This window comes from Penicilliopsis zonata (genome assembly GCF_001890105.1).
Source record: "Penicilliopsis zonata CBS 506.65 unplaced genomic scaffold ASPZOscaffold_8, whole genome shotgun sequence".
NCBI lineage: Eukaryota > Fungi > Ascomycota > Eurotiomycetes > Eurotiales > Aspergillaceae > Penicilliopsis > Penicilliopsis zonata.
In genome coordinates this window covers 1,035,780-1,052,080 of record NW_019208918.1, presented here as the reverse complement: position 1 = coordinate 1,052,080, position 16,301 = coordinate 1,035,780, and the positions used below count along the sequence as shown (strand labels likewise).

The 16,301-nt window shown below is 46.2% G+C and overlaps 7 protein-coding genes across 7 annotated transcripts; 3 read left to right on the top strand and 4 right to left on the bottom strand.

The window, feature by feature from the left end:
* Positions 1 to 1,045: 1,045 nt before the first annotated feature.
* ASPZODRAFT_67523 (hypothetical protein) lies at positions 1,046 to 4,044 on the top strand (the record flags this gene model as incomplete). The annotated part of the gene is made up of 8 exons (XM_022729469.1): positions 1,046 to 1,100; positions 1,201 to 1,245; positions 1,303 to 1,794; positions 1,848 to 2,186; positions 2,255 to 2,536; positions 2,589 to 3,142; positions 3,197 to 3,657; positions 3,717 to 4,044. 8 exons carry the CDS (start codon positions 1,046 to 1,048, stop codon positions 4,042 to 4,044), a joined length of 2,556 nt encoding a protein of 851 aa, XP_022580833.1.
* Positions 4,045 to 4,986: 942 nt separating this feature from the next.
* Positions 4,987 to 5,217, bottom strand: ASPZODRAFT_67162 (hypothetical protein; the record flags this gene model as incomplete). Its single annotated transcript, XM_022729431.1, has 1 exon — positions 4,987 to 5,217. One exon carries the CDS (start codon positions 5,215 to 5,217, stop codon positions 4,987 to 4,989), a length of 231 nt encoding a protein of 76 aa, XP_022580832.1.
* A 229-nt stretch (positions 5,218 to 5,446) lies between these two features.
* Positions 5,447 to 6,641, top strand: ASPZODRAFT_152503 (hypothetical protein; the record flags this gene model as incomplete). The annotated part of the gene is made up of 2 exons (XM_022725862.1): positions 5,447 to 5,573; positions 5,701 to 6,641. The coding sequence occupies 2 exons, from the start codon at positions 5,447 to 5,449 to the stop codon at positions 6,639 to 6,641; spliced, it is 1,068 nt and encodes a 355-aa protein (XP_022580831.1).
* A 65-nt stretch (positions 6,642 to 6,706) lies between these two features.
* On the bottom strand, positions 6,707 to 7,872 carry ASPZODRAFT_2102939 (hypothetical protein). Its single transcript, XM_022727705.1, has 3 exons — positions 7,685 to 7,872; positions 7,287 to 7,596; positions 6,707 to 7,205 (listed from the first exon to the last, which is right to left on the bottom strand). The coding sequence occupies exons 2-3, from the start codon at positions 7,506 to 7,508 to the stop codon at positions 6,858 to 6,860; spliced, it is 570 nt and encodes a 189-aa protein (XP_022580830.1). The 5' UTR covers positions 7,509 to 7,596; positions 7,685 to 7,872; the 3' UTR covers positions 6,707 to 6,857.
* An 874-nt stretch (positions 7,873 to 8,746) lies between these two features.
* ASPZODRAFT_133352 (hypothetical protein) lies at positions 8,747 to 11,483 on the bottom strand. The gene is made up of 7 exons (XM_022723255.1): positions 11,313 to 11,483; positions 11,191 to 11,241; positions 11,006 to 11,132; positions 10,773 to 10,938; positions 10,003 to 10,710; positions 9,464 to 9,944; positions 8,747 to 9,406 (listed from the first exon to the last, which is right to left on the bottom strand). The coding sequence occupies exons 1-7, from the start codon at positions 11,353 to 11,355 to the stop codon at positions 9,138 to 9,140; spliced, it is 1,845 nt and encodes a 614-aa protein (XP_022580829.1). The 5' UTR covers positions 11,356 to 11,483; the 3' UTR covers positions 8,747 to 9,137.
* Positions 11,484 to 12,094: 611 nt separating this feature from the next.
* Positions 12,095 to 12,748, top strand: ASPZODRAFT_26186 (hypothetical protein; the record flags this gene model as incomplete). Its single annotated transcript, XM_022728031.1, has 2 exons — positions 12,095 to 12,320; positions 12,402 to 12,748. 2 exons carry the CDS (start codon positions 12,095 to 12,097, stop codon positions 12,746 to 12,748), a joined length of 573 nt encoding a protein of 190 aa, XP_022580828.1.
* A 262-nt stretch (positions 12,749 to 13,010) lies between these two features.
* ASPZODRAFT_142931 (hypothetical protein) lies at positions 13,011 to 16,214 on the bottom strand (the record flags this gene model as incomplete). The annotated part of the gene is made up of 4 exons (XM_022724900.1): positions 13,011 to 13,618; positions 13,672 to 15,909; positions 15,957 to 16,111; positions 16,195 to 16,214. 4 exons carry the CDS (start codon positions 16,212 to 16,214, stop codon positions 13,011 to 13,013), a joined length of 3,021 nt encoding a protein of 1,006 aa, XP_022580827.1.
* Positions 16,215 to 16,301: the final 87 nt, after the last annotated feature.

Here is a 16,301-nt window from a genome sequence, read left to right as displayed (position 1 = left end):
GATTGACCATATGACTGCTGTTAAGAGAGTGCTGTGAAAGTAAGGCGCCTATCCCATGATATTTGGTATAATTTCACAATATTCTCCTTCATGCGCAATAGTATACTGCTCGCTAGGTACTCTGCGCTCGGATTGAAGGCATTGCTATACCTTTTGACTTCTACCCCCCCCCCCCAAGTGCTCTTGCGACTATACCACTCTGCCATTGAAGTCACTATGTTTTCATTTTCATCCTCCAGCTTGCTAATAAACCTGAACTACACTACAGACTGGAAGATACCGAGCTACGTATATATAGCCCGAGGTAGTTCTGTCCTCTCCTTTGACCTGCGCTAGTCGAGATGTTTGCACCCTCATGTATGATTTCTCGATAGACATCCTGTCCTCTGCTTCTATGACCAGAATCGACATATGAGTCACCGCATATATATCACTGAATCCTTGGGATTACTGGGGAGAAATTCGCATATACTTATGCAGCAAGTACCCCCAGAACCAACCCTACATACTGGATGTGCTGGTATCTTGCATACCAGGGCATGCATAAACCTTCCCTTTCATATATACCCATGCCTTGATTCGCTGACAAAATGTTTCAAAATTCATTGAATTAATGTTTTATTTATAATATCAGTTGACTGTAGCTTATACCAAAGATCTCCTTTATAATGCCTTGATATATGATGATTTTTCTGAACTTTCTATTGCAATTGCTGGGATCATTAATGCTAACTTTGTCTGATTATAGAAGAAGTCCTATATTGCCACACTTTAATACCCTATGTGGTCAGCCCTTACATGTGCATGATATTTTTTTCATCATCAGTGCTGGCGACTTTTGGGTTCTTGCCACAATAAATATACAGTACAGTATTTCTATATCAACAATTCTTGCACCTCAGGAGCGGCAGGGCAATTGAAACCCTTTTCAATCAATATCAGGTTGTGTGCCTTGGGAATCTGGGTTGCTTTCTGCTACAGTTCAAACGCCTTACGACATCTCATTTGCATATTTACGTCACTTTAAGACCAGCGGCTTTCTAGGATGCAAGGTTATGCTTTTGCACCGCCATCCGGCCCTGCCAGAGAGGGGCAGAAGAGTAAGGAAACCATTCTTAGAGCTCTCTTTCTATGCACAGGATTTCTCCCAGACCGGAACCCATTTTAGGTGGCTAAGCTGACTATTTTTTCTCTACTCAGACTATGTCTTCGTCGACGAACAGAATAGACATAAGAGGCTGAAGGGTATGCAATCCTGACCATCTAGATCTCTTGATTTATGTACTGAAATGGAGTATTTAGTAATGCGAGCATGCAATGGATGTCGAAAACGCAAGATCAAGTGTGATGCCGCGACAACAAATACTTGGCCTTGCTCAGCTTGTGTCCGTCTAAAGCTGATATGTGTACCTCCGGCAATTGGGCAGGATGGTGACTTTGGTACCATGGATCCGGGGATCGAAGCAGATCAGCTTGCAAATGTCCCCGGTGCATCAGATACCCCACACCAGTCCTTCGCTGTGAATCATAGGTTCCAAGATGGTAATTCATCTTCCGGTGGAGGGATTGAAACATACACAGATGGAATGAGTTTTCTTCCTCAATATATTACGCAGTCCCAACCCCAGAGTCATCTGGGGATCGCACATGCATATACGCCGCTACAAAATTTCTCGACAGCTCAACAACAAACAGTCAATGTAGAGCATGGTGTTCTCATCGATCAAGATGAGTCCACAGCGGAAAACCTCAGTGGGGTGCTTGGTGAACTGAGGATCGATGAGACGGGTATAGGTAAGGGGGTTCCTTGGTACCTCTGGATTCAAGCTATTATTGACGGGTTTTAGCGCCATACATTCGGCAACAAAGAAAGAACAGATTGGAACCTGAAGCGCCTATCCAAGATGAAGCAGAAGATCTCCCACCGTTGAATATTGGAGCAGGTTCTGCGGTACGCATACCTCCAGAACTCATGCCATCTGAAAATGAAGCCATGGGTTATTTCAGAGTCTACTTCGAAGACATTCACCCTTATGTTCCTGTTATCCATCGCTCTCGCCTTTATCACCAATGGCAGAATGAGCGTCATGCGATATCCCCTCTTCTATTGGAAGCTTTATTTGCTTGTGCAGGCAGACTATCTGATGATCCTGCTCAAGGTGCTCAATGGCTTGCACTGGCTAATCGTGAGTTCGACGAAAACTATCCCTGCCTCGTCATCCATAATATGCTAACAGCATCCCATTTCCAACAGGACACGAGCCTAGCTTCATGGATGTGCCGCGCCTGAGCACCATCCAAGCATTGCTCCTGCTACTTAAAGCTAGAGAATCGGCGCCGAAGAAGGGTTACTACTATCGCTCTTGGCAAACTGTGAAAACAATCGTATCAATGGCCAAAGATCTTGATTTACACGAGCACTACAACGTCCATACAGATGGCGGCATTTGCGAGTTAGATCCAGCGGAATGTTTGGTGCAAACAAGAGTTTGGCAGGCGTTGTTAGTGGTTGAAGTCATGATCGGAGCTCCCCAAGGTATGAAGATGAGCGGCATTTGTGAAACTTCAGTGCTTCTAACCAAGCCTAGGCCGTTCTGACTACGGCGTCGACCCAAACACAGTTGATATGCATCCGGATTTGAACATTCAGGGCTTAGACCAGTTCGAGATTAGTCGCTCTCGACAATTCGCCTACTTCATTCGCAATGCATATCATATCCGTATCATCACCGACGTTTATCACAAGATCAAGAGACAGAAAGATTGGGGAGGCGACCCCAGATTCTCCGAGAAAAATTCGCTCTTCAGCGGCTGGTTGCATAATCTTCCCCCTGACTTACAGGTGACTTACCCTCACGACGGGTCTTCTCCTTGGATTCCATCTCACTTTGTCGCCAATATGCACTCCCATTGTCATCTAGGGATTATCCTGCTGCATAGGCCACAAATAGTTGCGTCCAAATCTTTCGCTGCCGGAGGTGGTTGGAAAGCCCACCTGTCATTATGCTATTCTTCGGCAAAAAACCTATGTCGCCTCCAGGAGGCAATCTTGGGGAAATTTGGCTTATCTGGTTTGCTTTTCATGCAAAGGGGCATCAACTTTGCGATTTACTGCATACTAACATGTACCATGTTGCATTTGGTAAGCGTGTTTTCCACTTTGATGTCCCACATGTTGCTAATATTACTTTTGCAGATTGCAATCACATCTCCTGATCCTGATTTCAACACAGACGCAAGAGAATACTTCACTCGACATATGCGTATCTTAGAGCAATGCTCAGCTGCCTGGCCGATGCCGGAGATTCAAGCGCAGATTGACTCACTCAGGCTTGCATTTTCCGCCGATGTCAACCGTCCATTTGACCTTAAGCCAACGTTTCCTTACGGAAGTCCGTCAGAGCCTTACCATCCCAGTCCTCCTCCTTTCGAACCACAATATCCTCATATAGGCCAAGCCCAAAATGACATTCACGATCACGTGCGTTCATCCATGGCCCTCGTTACTCCACCAATGTCTATTTGTGCTGAAGACTCCAAGTCCGATCCCTCTCGAATGCAGTCCATACAGTTGATGCCACACAACCACCCTTCAACCCATCCGAGTGGTGCCTCGTTGGTTGATGATAGTAATTGGGATCCAACTCGCATTATCAAGTAAGTTGCCCGTTCGCATAAAGTTGGGGTTGAAGACAAGTCACTTACGCTCCCTTTAGTCAATGGGACATGGCATTCTCAGTATCTCCATCCAACATCAGCGCCAGTTCACCTCCTGTTCCAATACCGAATACCACCCAAGTAGTATCGAACTCGATGGCCGCATCCACTCAATATCATATTCCGTACGAATCATCCTCAAGATTAGTTTCTGTCACGCCTGCTCCTCCCATGGTCCAGTCTACCTTTAACCGCCAACCCGTTATGATAACAGCGCGAGATTGGCAACGAAGTGTTGCCAGTGTATATGATCCTCAAGGCCTCAAGAGAAGGTGGAACTCAAGCCTTGACGTTGGATCTGCAGACACCGTGAAACAAGAGGAGTGAGCCTGCTCACATCGGTGATGGCTTCTTCCAAAGCTATCATTCTTGAAACATATGGTCTACGCTTTCGCTGGACTTTTAATATGCAAGGGTCTCGTCAATAGCTCTTGCTGTGGAATGACCAATATATCCTCACTCTGATGCAGTCAGTTGACATCATTTCTCTACAAGGTCATCTCTGCTGTGTACATAGAATTTCACCATTCGCAAACAAAGCCTTTGTATATCATGCCCATCGATGGCTTGCATCATCATGCCTTGAATACTTGCAACCATACTTTCTGTCTGTACATACGCTGACAAGTACATTTAAGAGCCAAGAAAGCCCTTTGTGAATCAAACCTAAAAGCCCGGCATTGGATTGAGTTTCGTGATTATCAGAAATCATCAGTGCTAGATGCTAAATCATCGGGTCTGGAGATATTACTTAGTTATATACCATGTTGTCCTCCAACATACGCAGCAGGAATAGTTTGCCAGAATTATATCCAATCTACTCAAATGTTTAGGCCATTAAAATGTCATGCTCTAGCTCCTTCATACACACTCAACTCTTCTTGGCTAATCAAAAAACTTGACAGATAATAAGAATAGTCAAACTTATAAAAGACCCCACCTGGCTAGTCTCAGGGGTATATATGATTTGAAAAAGACAAATGATTGTTTTGCCCTCTATTTCTGGTTCATTTCTTCATAAAGGGGATTCTTTGGACAAAAAGAACAGGGTCAACTGGCATTGTCAGAAATCTTTGCAGCCGGTGCGAGTTTTTCACAGTACAAAAGAGATGGAATAGTCTTCATTCATGAGCTTGACCTTGTATATGGCAGCACATATTACTTCGTTCTGAGTATTGAAGCTTCTAGTCGCTGACACTCAAATCTCATTCACTGAAATTCTTGAGGTTCAGGGTATCCTCGGGCTTCTCCGATTAGAGCCCGTCAACATTAGGTGCGTCGATTAATCCCAATTCTCTCCTCTCGAGATCGAACAATCTTTGCTTTATCGCCTGGAAGGGGTTTCAATTCGTCGCTCGGGTCAAGCAGACCGCCTGAAGCCGTTTTGGAGTGGCTAGAAGTGTTGTTATTTTGGGGTGAAAGTTTGTGAAGTCGTGAATCTTCGAAGATAGCTAGATCTTCGGAGGTTATTGTTATAGCTGTTGGCTTGCGACGGAGCATCTCGCTAAGAATAGAATGGCATTGGCATAAACAAGCTTGATAATATGGACGAGGCGCTGAAGGAGACTTATGTAGTAGATAGGTTTCCCAGGCAGTTGTGGGTCACACGTGACACGGCTACTGGCTAGTGGCTAGCATACAAGATTTCAATGTTCATGATGGACTTTATTGCCATGTCTTGTCCATTGAGCCCCTAAAATAAAACAGCAGGGACTCCATTATTATCAGCATGGCTTTACGGCAGCTGCAGCAATTGCAGCAATTACCCTCAAGATATGGCCGTTCTAAGTTAAGCCAGTGTGTCATTCTCCCCCTTCGCCAATTTTCTCAAACGACAAAAAGCCATCAACAGATTGGTATGTAATTGTGTAATGTTTCTTTTTCTATTGGACTTACACCATTGAACCTCACTTTTTTCTCATATCCCACCAGAGCAAGATTTCAAATTTTCTTTTGCCAACTATGTAAAACTGACTTGGCTAGGCCGCGATAGTCCTGCGTCTGAACAGAAAACCGCCGTCTCCAAGCCTTCTCCTTCATCGCCTAGGAAGCCTGGCTCCAAGCCTGGGGCAAACCGCTCTGGCGCCAATCGCTCGAAGCGTGTCATCGATGCGCGGTCCTTTGGGGCCACGCAGGCTGATGCCCAATCAACAAAGATTTTCCGTGGCCCCAAATCTCGCAGTGCCCGGAACGAATCGTCCCCTCGAGGTCCCCGCACTTTCAATGCGCTCCCGGTTTCGAAATCTGTCAAACGGAGCCCCAAAACTAAGGCAGGAAACCGCTCGCGTCCATCAAGGAAACAGGAAGAGGGGGAAGGAGAGAATGAAGCGAGGGCAGCACAGATAGAAAAGGTCTTTCTTGAACAGAAAGAAAAAGAAACGCAGCAGCCTGTGCGATATACTCCTCAGCAAAACATTTTATCTCAGTTGCAGGAAACGTGGCCTTCCTTGCCTACAGACGAAACCGGTCGCGTGAACAGTGTCGTTGAGAAGCTCTTGTCGCTCAGCGAGCGCTATCCCAATGGATACGTGTCACCTCAGGAATTAGGAAAACGACTTTTCCACAAACAGAATGTTCTCTTCATGAATGAAGAAGAAAAGAACCAGGCGGTGGACGAAGCCAACAAGCTAGCGCAGCAACGGGCGGATCGGCTGAGTCAACGGAAAGGTGAACTCGTTGAAGCTGAAGCCATCTCTTTGGCTCAAATATCCGGAGAGTCTGGAAAAGGTCTGCTTGAAAGTTTGGTTGCGGGGAAATACCCGAAGCAGAGTCAATTGCAATCTGATAGATCACCCGTTCTTCTTGAAGTGTTGAAGAACCTTGGCAATAACCAGACATACAACACTGCCGGCAAGACTTCACAATTCATCACCAAGCTTGAATCTCTTATTGGTTCCAAACCTTCTTCCAGGAAAACACAATGATCAGGGCACAGGTGACACAAGGATGGTTTTTGTACATTAGTTTGGAATTAAGATATGTATTTTCATAATATTTTTGCGGCCCAGCTTTAATATACATGGTATTCCAGCCCGAAAACCCCGTAATTTCAATGAGCTGCTTGACGGATTTGAGTCTGGCCAGGAAACGAACAGGCATCACCCAAACCAGGTGGGACGCTTCTAAGAAGCCTTGCATGGTCAAGCACTTTGCAGGGCGTTCTTCGACGTCTCGAACAGAGCCTTGGCTTCTTTTTGACCCTTCTCTGTAACTTTGTCCATTTGATCACGAGCTTTTCGAACATCATCCGGCCTGGCGATCTTCTTCTTCTGCATGTCTTGAAGACGCTTGTGTACGAGCGATCTCGAGTCGCGAATCGCGTTGACAGCTTTTTCCATGGCCACCTTTGCGCTCTGTGTGATTCTGTCTCTGGACTCTTTTGTCGGAGGCGGAATGGTAATGTTCAGCTGCAGGGGATTGTGGGGATCTTGCTGGGGTGTAAGAGACATATCGGAGGAAAGTATTGCTGATGTGATGGGTTTGATGTGCTAGTCAAGGACATTATTAGCAAAGGCTCAAGAGCAATTGGGGGGGGGCTCCTAGTTGATAGGCAATAAATTTTAGCTTACATCTTCTTCACCTGCTAGAATGGTTAACATCCTTTTACCCTTCGGGATGACTTGCGCCAAATCCCCTAACTTCAGGATTTCTTTGGACTCTTTGCCTAGCTGCACCCGCAAGCTTTCAATTGTTTGTGTGTTGGATAGTCCACCCATTCGCAGCTGCGCTAATTCATCTTTAAGTCGGGATAGCGCAGTTGCTATACCATCATGCAATTCGGAGAGTTCCATGGGATCCTCGGGGGTTCCGCTAGCTGTAGGAGCAGGTGCTTTTGAAGGACTGTCTTTCTTCTTGCATAGGGCAGGAGAAGTGGCAAAGGTCTGTCGTCCATTAAAAGTCAGCCCGCCATTGTGGAATCGGTAGTTTGCGATTCGAGGTTGGCTGAGCGCTGTAATGGAGCAAGCATTCCTTCCAAAGAGTATATTGCGGTAGAGACGAGAAGCCAACATTATGTGAATGTGCTCTTGGGGTCGTATCCTATATAATATGCTGGTAGAAGAGAGTAAGGTGTCAATCTGTAGGACTGGTGCTGTATAATAGAAGCTAATTTTACATGCAAAAGATAAATAAATGCCCGTTGGTTACTAGTTAGAGATGAATAGAGTGGGTATCATCAAAGCTGCAAGCTAAGCCTTAAGAAGCCTTATTGTAGCTTATTTAATCAAATATGTCAGGCATACTATAACTATTGTTAAATTAATTTCTCTATATCTAAGTAGTAAGGGGCCTTATTAGTTAGCTCCCTTTATACTAAGAGTAATATTGATTTTATGGAAATTATTGAAGCAAATAACCCCTCATCATCAATACTTATTAGGCTGCGAAGTGTAGGTTTATAAAAATAGCCCTCAGCCAATGGTTGGGGAAAAAAAGCTACACATACCACTATATGCGGCTGAATATAGACTCCTATATATATTAGAGCATAATTGTACTGTGACATTACCAAGACTCATGAACCCAATTATAGCTAGGATGCCTCGTGTAGATGACTGCCTGTCAACCTTAGGATAGCTAGTTGTGGTCATCTTGTAAGTTAAAGAGACGATATTGATGTAATTCTTCAAATAATAGCAAGTACATGCCCCATATAGTGGGCTGTAGAACAGGAATATGAAAAGACAACAGGATTATGAATACAGAAGAATAATATTGAAGTTGGGGATGATCAGAAGCCGGGGGCAAGCAGCAAAACCACTGCAGACCACACCAAGAGAAGGAAGGAGTATCAAGATACCACCAGATGTACGAATTGGTAATGATATCGATGTAGCCGAAGCCCCAAATTGAACGAGGCAACAGAAAAGAGTATACCTATCGTCTAAGTAATGATAGCGCTGCAGCCAACCTACGGTGTCTTACCTGTCATAACCCTGTTCACCTGCGAACCCCTCAGCCTGATCCGCTCTCCCTATTGATTAATAATGGTCTGATAAAAACAAGAATATTTGAGAACAATCCATGAATACCTGGCAATGATATTGTAAACGGAACCAGTAGTACCTATGAAGAAAAAGATTTCAAGTTATATTCATATATGTAAGGGGCACGATGATGTGCAAGTTGATGATGTGTAAGTAAGATATGGGACCTAGGCCCGTGTAATCATAAAAAGCTTTTGACTTCATTCCAAAGAGACTTTTAGAATTGAAAATGTTAAAGGAAGCATTTGCATTAGAGACATGACATGACCATGCTTAGACAAAGAAGTCTTGTATACGCCTTCAAAGACATGAATGATTCGATTTTTTATGCAGAAGGGATACGTAAACAAGTCGGGGGAACATGGTCAAAATGAAAAGATATCGGCCATTCAATGACATCAAACTCTATATTCGTGTAGGTATCGGCACTTATCTTTACCTGGTGGCCATAGCCTTGGTAATGAGTCTCTTGAGGGCCAACTCCTTCTTCTTCAAGTCCTCAGGGGTGGAGTCCTCGATCTCAAGCTGAGCCATGGCATCGCTCAGAGCAGACTCAATCTTCTCCTTGTTGCCGCGCTTCAGCTTCATGGACATGGTAGGGTCAGAAATGATATCCTCAACCCGGGAAATGTAAGACTCAAGCTGCTGGCGGGTCTCGAATCTCTTGGTGAAAGCCTCGTCGCTAGTCTTGAACTTGGCAGCATCTAACGACAAAAATTAGCAACGAACCCCAAATCAAAGAGGAAAGCAGGGGAGCATACCCTCGACCATCTGGTCAATCTCAGTGGTGGACAGCTTGCCAACAGCATTGGAGATGGTGATGTTGGCAGTGCGGCCGGAAGACTTCTCAGTGGCAGTAACCTTGAGGATACCGTTGACATCAACCTCAAAGACAACCTCAAGAGCAGCCTCGCCAGCCTTCATAGGAGGAATGGGAGCAAGAGTGAACTCTCCCAGGGAGGTGTTGTCGGCACAGTTGGTGCGCTCACCCTGGTAGACGGGGAACTGCACAGTAGTCTGGTTGTCCACGACGGTGGTGAAGGTACGCTTCTTGATAGTCGGAACGGTCTGGCCGCGGGGAACAACCGGGGCGAAGATGTTACCCTCCATGGCAACACCAAGAGAGAGGGGAACAACGTCAAGGAGCAGAAGATCCTGAGTTTCGGCAGAGGTGGCCTTGCCGGAAAGGATACCAGCCTGGACGGCAGCACCGTAGGCAACAGCCTCATCGGGGTTGATGCTCTATAAAGAGATTTTGTCAACTTGATTCACTTACCAAGCAAAATGGGGGGGATCATACCTTCTCGAGCTTCTTGCCGTCGAAGAAATCACTGAGGAGCTTCTGAATGCGAGGGATACGGGTCGAACCACCAACCAGGACAATCTCGTCAACCTTGTTCTTGGCAAGGCCGGAATCCTTAAGAACCTGCTCAACAGGGTCCAGGGTACCGGAGAAAGCCTTAGCGTTGAGTTCCTCAAAGCGGGCACGAGTGATGTTCGAGTTGAAGTCCTCGCCATCGAAGAGAGAGTCAATCTCGACGGTGGTCTGAGTAGCATTAGACAGAGTACGCTTGGCACGCTCGCAAGCGGTTCTCAAACGACGAAGAGCGCGGGGGTCGCCAGACATATCCTTCTTAGTCTTGCGCTGGAACTCCTTCTTGAAGTGCTCAAGAAGGTTGGTGTCGAAATCCTGACCACCAAGGTGAGTATCACCAGCAGTAGCCTTGACAGTGAAAACACCGCCCTGGATGTTAAGCAGGGAAACATCGAAAGTACCACCACCAAGATCGTAGATCAGGACATTACGCTCCTTATCAGACTTTCCGGAACCAAGACCATACGCGATAGCAGCGGCGGTGGGTTCGTTGATGATACGCAGGACGTTAAGACCGGCGATGGCACCAGCGTCCTTGGTGGCCTGACGCTGGTTGTCGTTGAAGTAGGCCGGGACAGTGATGACGGCCTTCTCAACCTTCTTTCCAAGCTTCACCTCCGCAACCTCCTTCATCTATAGAGGAATTAACTTTTTGCATGTCAAAAGAGAATAGAAAAAAAGGCAGCAGGGCTTACCTTCATCAACACCATGGAGGAGATCTCCTGGGGAGTGAAGGTCTTGGTCTCGCCAAGGTAATCAACCTCGACGACGGGGTTTCCACCCTGGTCAACGACCTTGAAAGGCCACGACTCGACATCCTTCTTGACAATGGGGTCATCAAACCGCCGACCGATCAGACGCCTGGCGTTTGTTAGATTTCACTGTTTGTAGTGATTTCAAGATAGGATATTTCAATTGTAATGCTCACTTGATGTCAAAGATAGTGTTCTGAGGGTTCATAGCAGCCTGGTTCTTGGCAGCCTCACCAATCAAACGCTCCTTGTCGGTGAAAGAAACGAAAGAGGGAGTGGTGTAGCTACCCTGCTCGTTGGCAACTTAATCATAAGTTAGTACTATATTCATATAACTGACTCCATGCAGACCAAGACTCACTGATTTCGACATTGGTGCCCTCATAGTTGGCAACGCAAGAGTAAGTCGTGCCTGCGCTGGCTGTTAGCTCTTATCGCACTGAAACTATTGTGGATGTACAAAATTAAAAATTTTCAACTCACCAAGATCGATGCCGACGGCACCCTCGTAGACTTCGTCCGACATGATTGAAGTGGAAGATAAAAATGAGGGAGATGGAAGAGTAAAGGTAGAACCCACAAAAGAAGGTGGAATGAAGGAAGAGAAAAATTTCCAGAAGTACCCTCGATGATGGATTGGGTGGGAGCGGGTTTGGATTTTAGGAAGGCCGAAACCCACTTTTTTTTTCAGTGTCTTTTTTGGGGGGCGGGACTTTTTTTTTCTCGCCGCTTTCCTGGCAAGGCCAACGTGTGGGCAGAATCGAGTCACACCGCCCTAGACATCCCCTCACTAGCAGTCAAAGTTTGAAATTTCATGCAATAATTCGCCTCCACCTCTTCCTCAAACAAAGTATTGTAATTCCATGAGATTTTTATACCGCGTCTAATTATTGTGGGCTAAGCCATTTCTAAGTTATAAATAATCCTTATCCTTAATAGTAAAGGGGTTACCCTCACTCATGGCTGATCCTGCCCAATTAATCATTGATCATCAAGGCATAAATGCTTTTTTCTTCTAGAATCGATAAATTATTCTATAAGCCACGTGATTTAGTCTTATATAATATAAGCTATGATAGGACATGACTTATCCACTGGTGGCTGCAGTCTCTAGGTATCTACCATCTACCTAAGGCAGCCCCTCCCTCATTTTAGTTACTCTTTTAGTTGAAACTTGGAAGTATCATCTAGTCACCTCAAGCTAGGAAGTCTACCTCTCGCAAACAACAGTATTAGTTACTTCTATATCCATAGACAGGTTAATCATGCAGAACTCCAACCCCACCATTCTCAGTGCTGCTGATCTTCCCACACGCCTACGTACCCCGGTCACGACATCTAGTGTCAGCGGTACTGGATTATTATCATCTTCGCTTTCCACGCTTGTCAATACGGATGACGTGTTTTCCTTTGGGAAATACAATCCCGATTCAGACATTGAGAGCTTAGATGAGTTGACAGAGGAGCCTATCGATGAACAAGAAGTTTTTGGTTGGTTCTACTATTAGAGTCATGATAGTCTGACATCTGCTAATTTCAATCCTGACCTCGTATCAACAATATCCGACCCAGAACATCCTATTTCATTGGGGGCTTTGGCCGTTGTCTCGCTTCCCGATATTTTGATTGAGCCATCGCTTCCAAGCATACCTGATTCACCACTTCGGACTGTTACAGTTTTAATCACGCCTACCATCTCTCACTGTAGCCTAGCGACTGTAATAGGTCTGGGCGTACGCGTTCGTCTCGAGCAGTCACTCCCTTCAAGATTCCGGGTTGATGTGCGCATCAAAGAAGGCACCCACAGTACCGCCGATGAAGTCAATAAGCAACTTGCGGACAAGGAAAGAGTGGCCGCAGCTCTCGAGAACGGCACACTGATGGGAGTCATCGGCAAAATGCTGGAGACATGCAAATGATCAGTACCATATAATATAGGCTCAATCATATCCAGCCATCTTCACGGCCGAATCTACGAAATTGATTAAGCTATGAATCAATCCAATCAGTGATTTAGCAGTATTCTTATGCCATGGATTTGCGAACATGCGGGCCCCGTCGCAGGAAGGGTGCAGGCTTATAATGCTATACAACAATACATACATAGCATCGAGGATAGGGCACATTGTCATCCATACAGGCGCTTTTCTTTCTTTGTCCCCCACTCCTGCCCTTTCCAAGTTATACATCCAAAATTCCGCTTTCGTTCAAGCCCTTCCAAAGTTCCGGCTCCAGGAATTTACTCACGGTGATGTCTTCCGCAAGACCCTTTCGCCGTCTGGTTTTCAACACAAAATCCCGAGCAGTGGACATGGCAGGTGCCATCTCTAACGGCTTGAGTTTGATGTCCCGATCTAGCGGGTTGCCTGGAACAATATTCCATTTGTCGAAGACCAAGCTTACGGTTGCCTGGCCTTGAGTGTGGATTCGAAGGTCAGTTTCGAAGCCGAACGAGTCGATCACTGGAATTAGCCCGTGAACGGAATAGAGGGGAGTGCCGGCAATTGGTCCATCAGAAAGGACATGGCCTCTTCTGCGGGATAGAACGGTGTACACGGAGGCAACAGCGTCCGCAGGCCCTGTCATCGTGCAAGAATAGATAGGCTCCATCAAACGTGGAGATGCCATGAGGAAAGATGAGTAAACAGCTCGTCTAGCCGTAGGAATGATCTGACCGCCTCCTCTATAAATGGCTTGATCGGCAAGGGTGATATCCGTGAGCTTAAATTTCGCATTCCGGATCGCTGACTTGGTCAGTCCAACACACAAAAAGAACAGTCCTCTAGTCCCTGAAGATAGATCTCGAATATGATGAAAGGGGAATGGAATAGTAAAAACTTACGTTCTTCGCAAAGAGGCCCTTCCCTTGTCCCCCAGCTAAAGCCCTGGGCAATTGTGTCTCTGACTGTACTTAACAGCTTCTTGTCAACCTGTGAAGGCAGTGTATCATCCTGCAAGATATTAGGTCCCATCTCATCCGGGCCAAATGCCCAGATGCTTCTCGCGGCGAGTTTGTCCCAGTCGTACTTCTCTTCAAAGAACTTTGCCACTTTCCGAATCGGATCCTTGATGCTTACGCGACCGCTCTCGATGTCTTCGCCAATACCATCATCCAGTGGTTCTGCAATCATGGTGATCTTGTTCTTCTTATTTGGTGTGATCGAGTAACACATGATAGCCGAAGTCTCGACCACAGTCTCACAAAAGCGGGTCACAGGGTCCGACACCTTGATTTCCATCTCGGAATACAGTTTTCGTAGGTCATGCAGAACGCAATCCATATAAAGCTCGCCTGTTCCCAGAACCACGTGTTCACCCGATTCTTCGACTTTCGTGGAGATCAAAGGATAGCTCTTGTTGACTTTGCGCAGGCCTTCCAGCATCTTGGGCAATTCAGATGGATTCACCGGCTCAACTGCCACTTTGAAGACAGATTCTGTGATATGCCGAATGGGCTTGAATATGTGAGCATCTTCGTTATCCTCGAGTTTGAGAGGCACGATAGTTGCGGTTTTGACGATGGAATTATCTATCCCACCTAGCAGAACCCAATTCCCCGCCGGAACGCCGCTGGTAGGAATATTGTACCTTGTTTCGGCGATCCATGTATCGGAAATGGTTGCAATGACCATGTCTTCGTCATCATCTGGAGAATAGTTCTCGCCCAAGACTCGAACCTGCTGACCTGGTCGAGCCGTTCCGCTCATGATCCTCCCGAATGCATTGAAGCGAGTAGCATCTGTGGTGCTAAACAGCTTGGTGATTTGAACGACAAGTGGACCGTCTTGATCACAAGCAGCCATCGCAGCAGTCACTTTAGTGTCAAGAGGTCCGGTATAGTAATGGTCAAGCTTCTTCTGGGCGCCATCCACTGGAGAAGGGATGTGTCGTACGACCATATCAACAAATCCTGCTGCGGTCCCAAAGAACTGTCCACAGACGAGATTGAGAAGCGTCTTTGCATCTGACTTGAGCTCTGACGATTTCAGGTTGATGCCCACACTAGCTAGGGTCTCCTTCAAATCTTGCGGGCTTTCACTCATAGTATGAGAGTAAAGCTTGTAGACCGGCTCAAGGACAAACTTCACGAAGCTTCGTTGAGAGTTTTCTTCCATCCCTTTTCGCGAAAATTTCCGACTGCGAGGATTGAAGAAGATATCGCCCCAGAGACGCCGTGCAAATTCAGCAGTGTCGATCTGAGGGTAGGTATCTGCATACATTCTGGAGAATGACTGCAGAGTAAAGCACCAGCCCATTGATGCGCAAGCAAAGGCAACATTTTCTAATTCTGGGCTTACCCGCCTCTTCTCGCCCTGACCAGGCAACACGCTCTCAATGACTGTATTCACTTCCTCAATGACGTGTTTTAATTTGAAGTATGCATCATTAGGAGGAAGTTTGAGTTCTAGGATGAGCCGATCCATTTTGTTCACGACCAACGTCAAGGGAAGATCCTCTAGAACTGCATGCTCAATGATCTTTTTGGTGTTTGTTTGTACTCCTTCAACAACATCGACGACCAGCACAACACCGTCTGCCAGGCGTAGCGAGGAAGCTACCTCGTCCACGAAGTTTACATGTCCTGGAGTGTCTATAATGTTGAAAAGATGTGACTTGCCCTTGGTCCCCTGCAGAACCAAGCTCATAGGCGCGGACTTGATCGAGAGGCCTCGTTCTCTTTCCAAGAAATGCGTATCGGTGTATCGCAATTGTTCCTCTTTGCGTCTGCCTGATCTCTTCTCCAAACGCTCTGACAAGTCGTGGGTTTGTACCACGAGCATATCCATAAAAGCGGTTTTGCCATGGTGAAGATGACCAGCAATTGCAATGTTGCGGATGTTTTCAGGGAAATTCAGCATATCTGTCATAAATTCTCTCGAGAAATGAACAGGCGGCAAGGCAGATTCTTCGATCGCGAATTTTTTCTGCTCGACAGGAGCAATAATCGGCTCCGATAAAGGCTGGGCGTCTTCTTCTTGGACCAAAGTCTCGACATCTGCACCGTATACCTGCTGAGCTGTAGGATAGTATTGCTTATCTTCATGTAGAACAACGGCGTTTGAAGTCGTCTCTGGAGCAGCTGTTAATCTCAAAGCTTTCAAAAATTTTCCAGGAATCGCGCATTACCATCAACCTCCATCAATTGCTGGTCGTTAGCCCCATTAATGTCCTCATCCTCCTCTTCCTCGAAAGCTTCATCAAACGCGAAGCCCTGGGGCTTGCCATTTTCGACCTCCGATCCTTCGTCTGACTCTGCGCCGTCTCCGATATAATTACCGAACCTGGAGAAACGTTAGCTTTAAGTGCCAAAGGGGAGGGCAAAGTTAACCCAAAATCAGAAACAATAATAGACTAGAAGACTAACTCATCGTAAAGATCATCCATGATTGAATTCGAGGACTGTGATCTCCTCGATATGTTGGGTCAGCACAGAGGCACTTGGCGCATGAAGAGAGGCCTGGGTAACTGTAC

Bases quoted from the DNA above. Each gene is read 5' to 3' on its own strand.
- ASPZODRAFT_2102939 (XM_022727705.1), bottom strand. From the start codon at position 7,508: ATGGAACTCTCCGAATTGCATGATGGTATAGCAACTGCGCTATCCCGA. The intron at 7,206-7,286 runs GTAAGCTAAAAT...GTCCTTGACTAG, and splicing joins TTCTAGCAGGTGAAGAAGAT to CACATCAAACCCATCACATC.
- ASPZODRAFT_133352 (XM_022723255.1), bottom strand. From the start codon at position 11,355: ATGTCGGACGAAGTCTACGAGGGTGCCGTCGGCATCGATCTTG. The intron at 11,242-11,312 runs GTGAGTTGAAAA...CAGCCAGCGCAG, and splicing joins TGCCGTCGGCATCGATCTTG to GCACGACTTACTCTTGCGTT. The intron at 10,711-10,772 runs GTAAGCCCTGCT...ATTCCTCTATAG, and splicing joins CCTCCATGGTGTTGATGAAG to ATGAAGGAGGTTGCGGAGGT.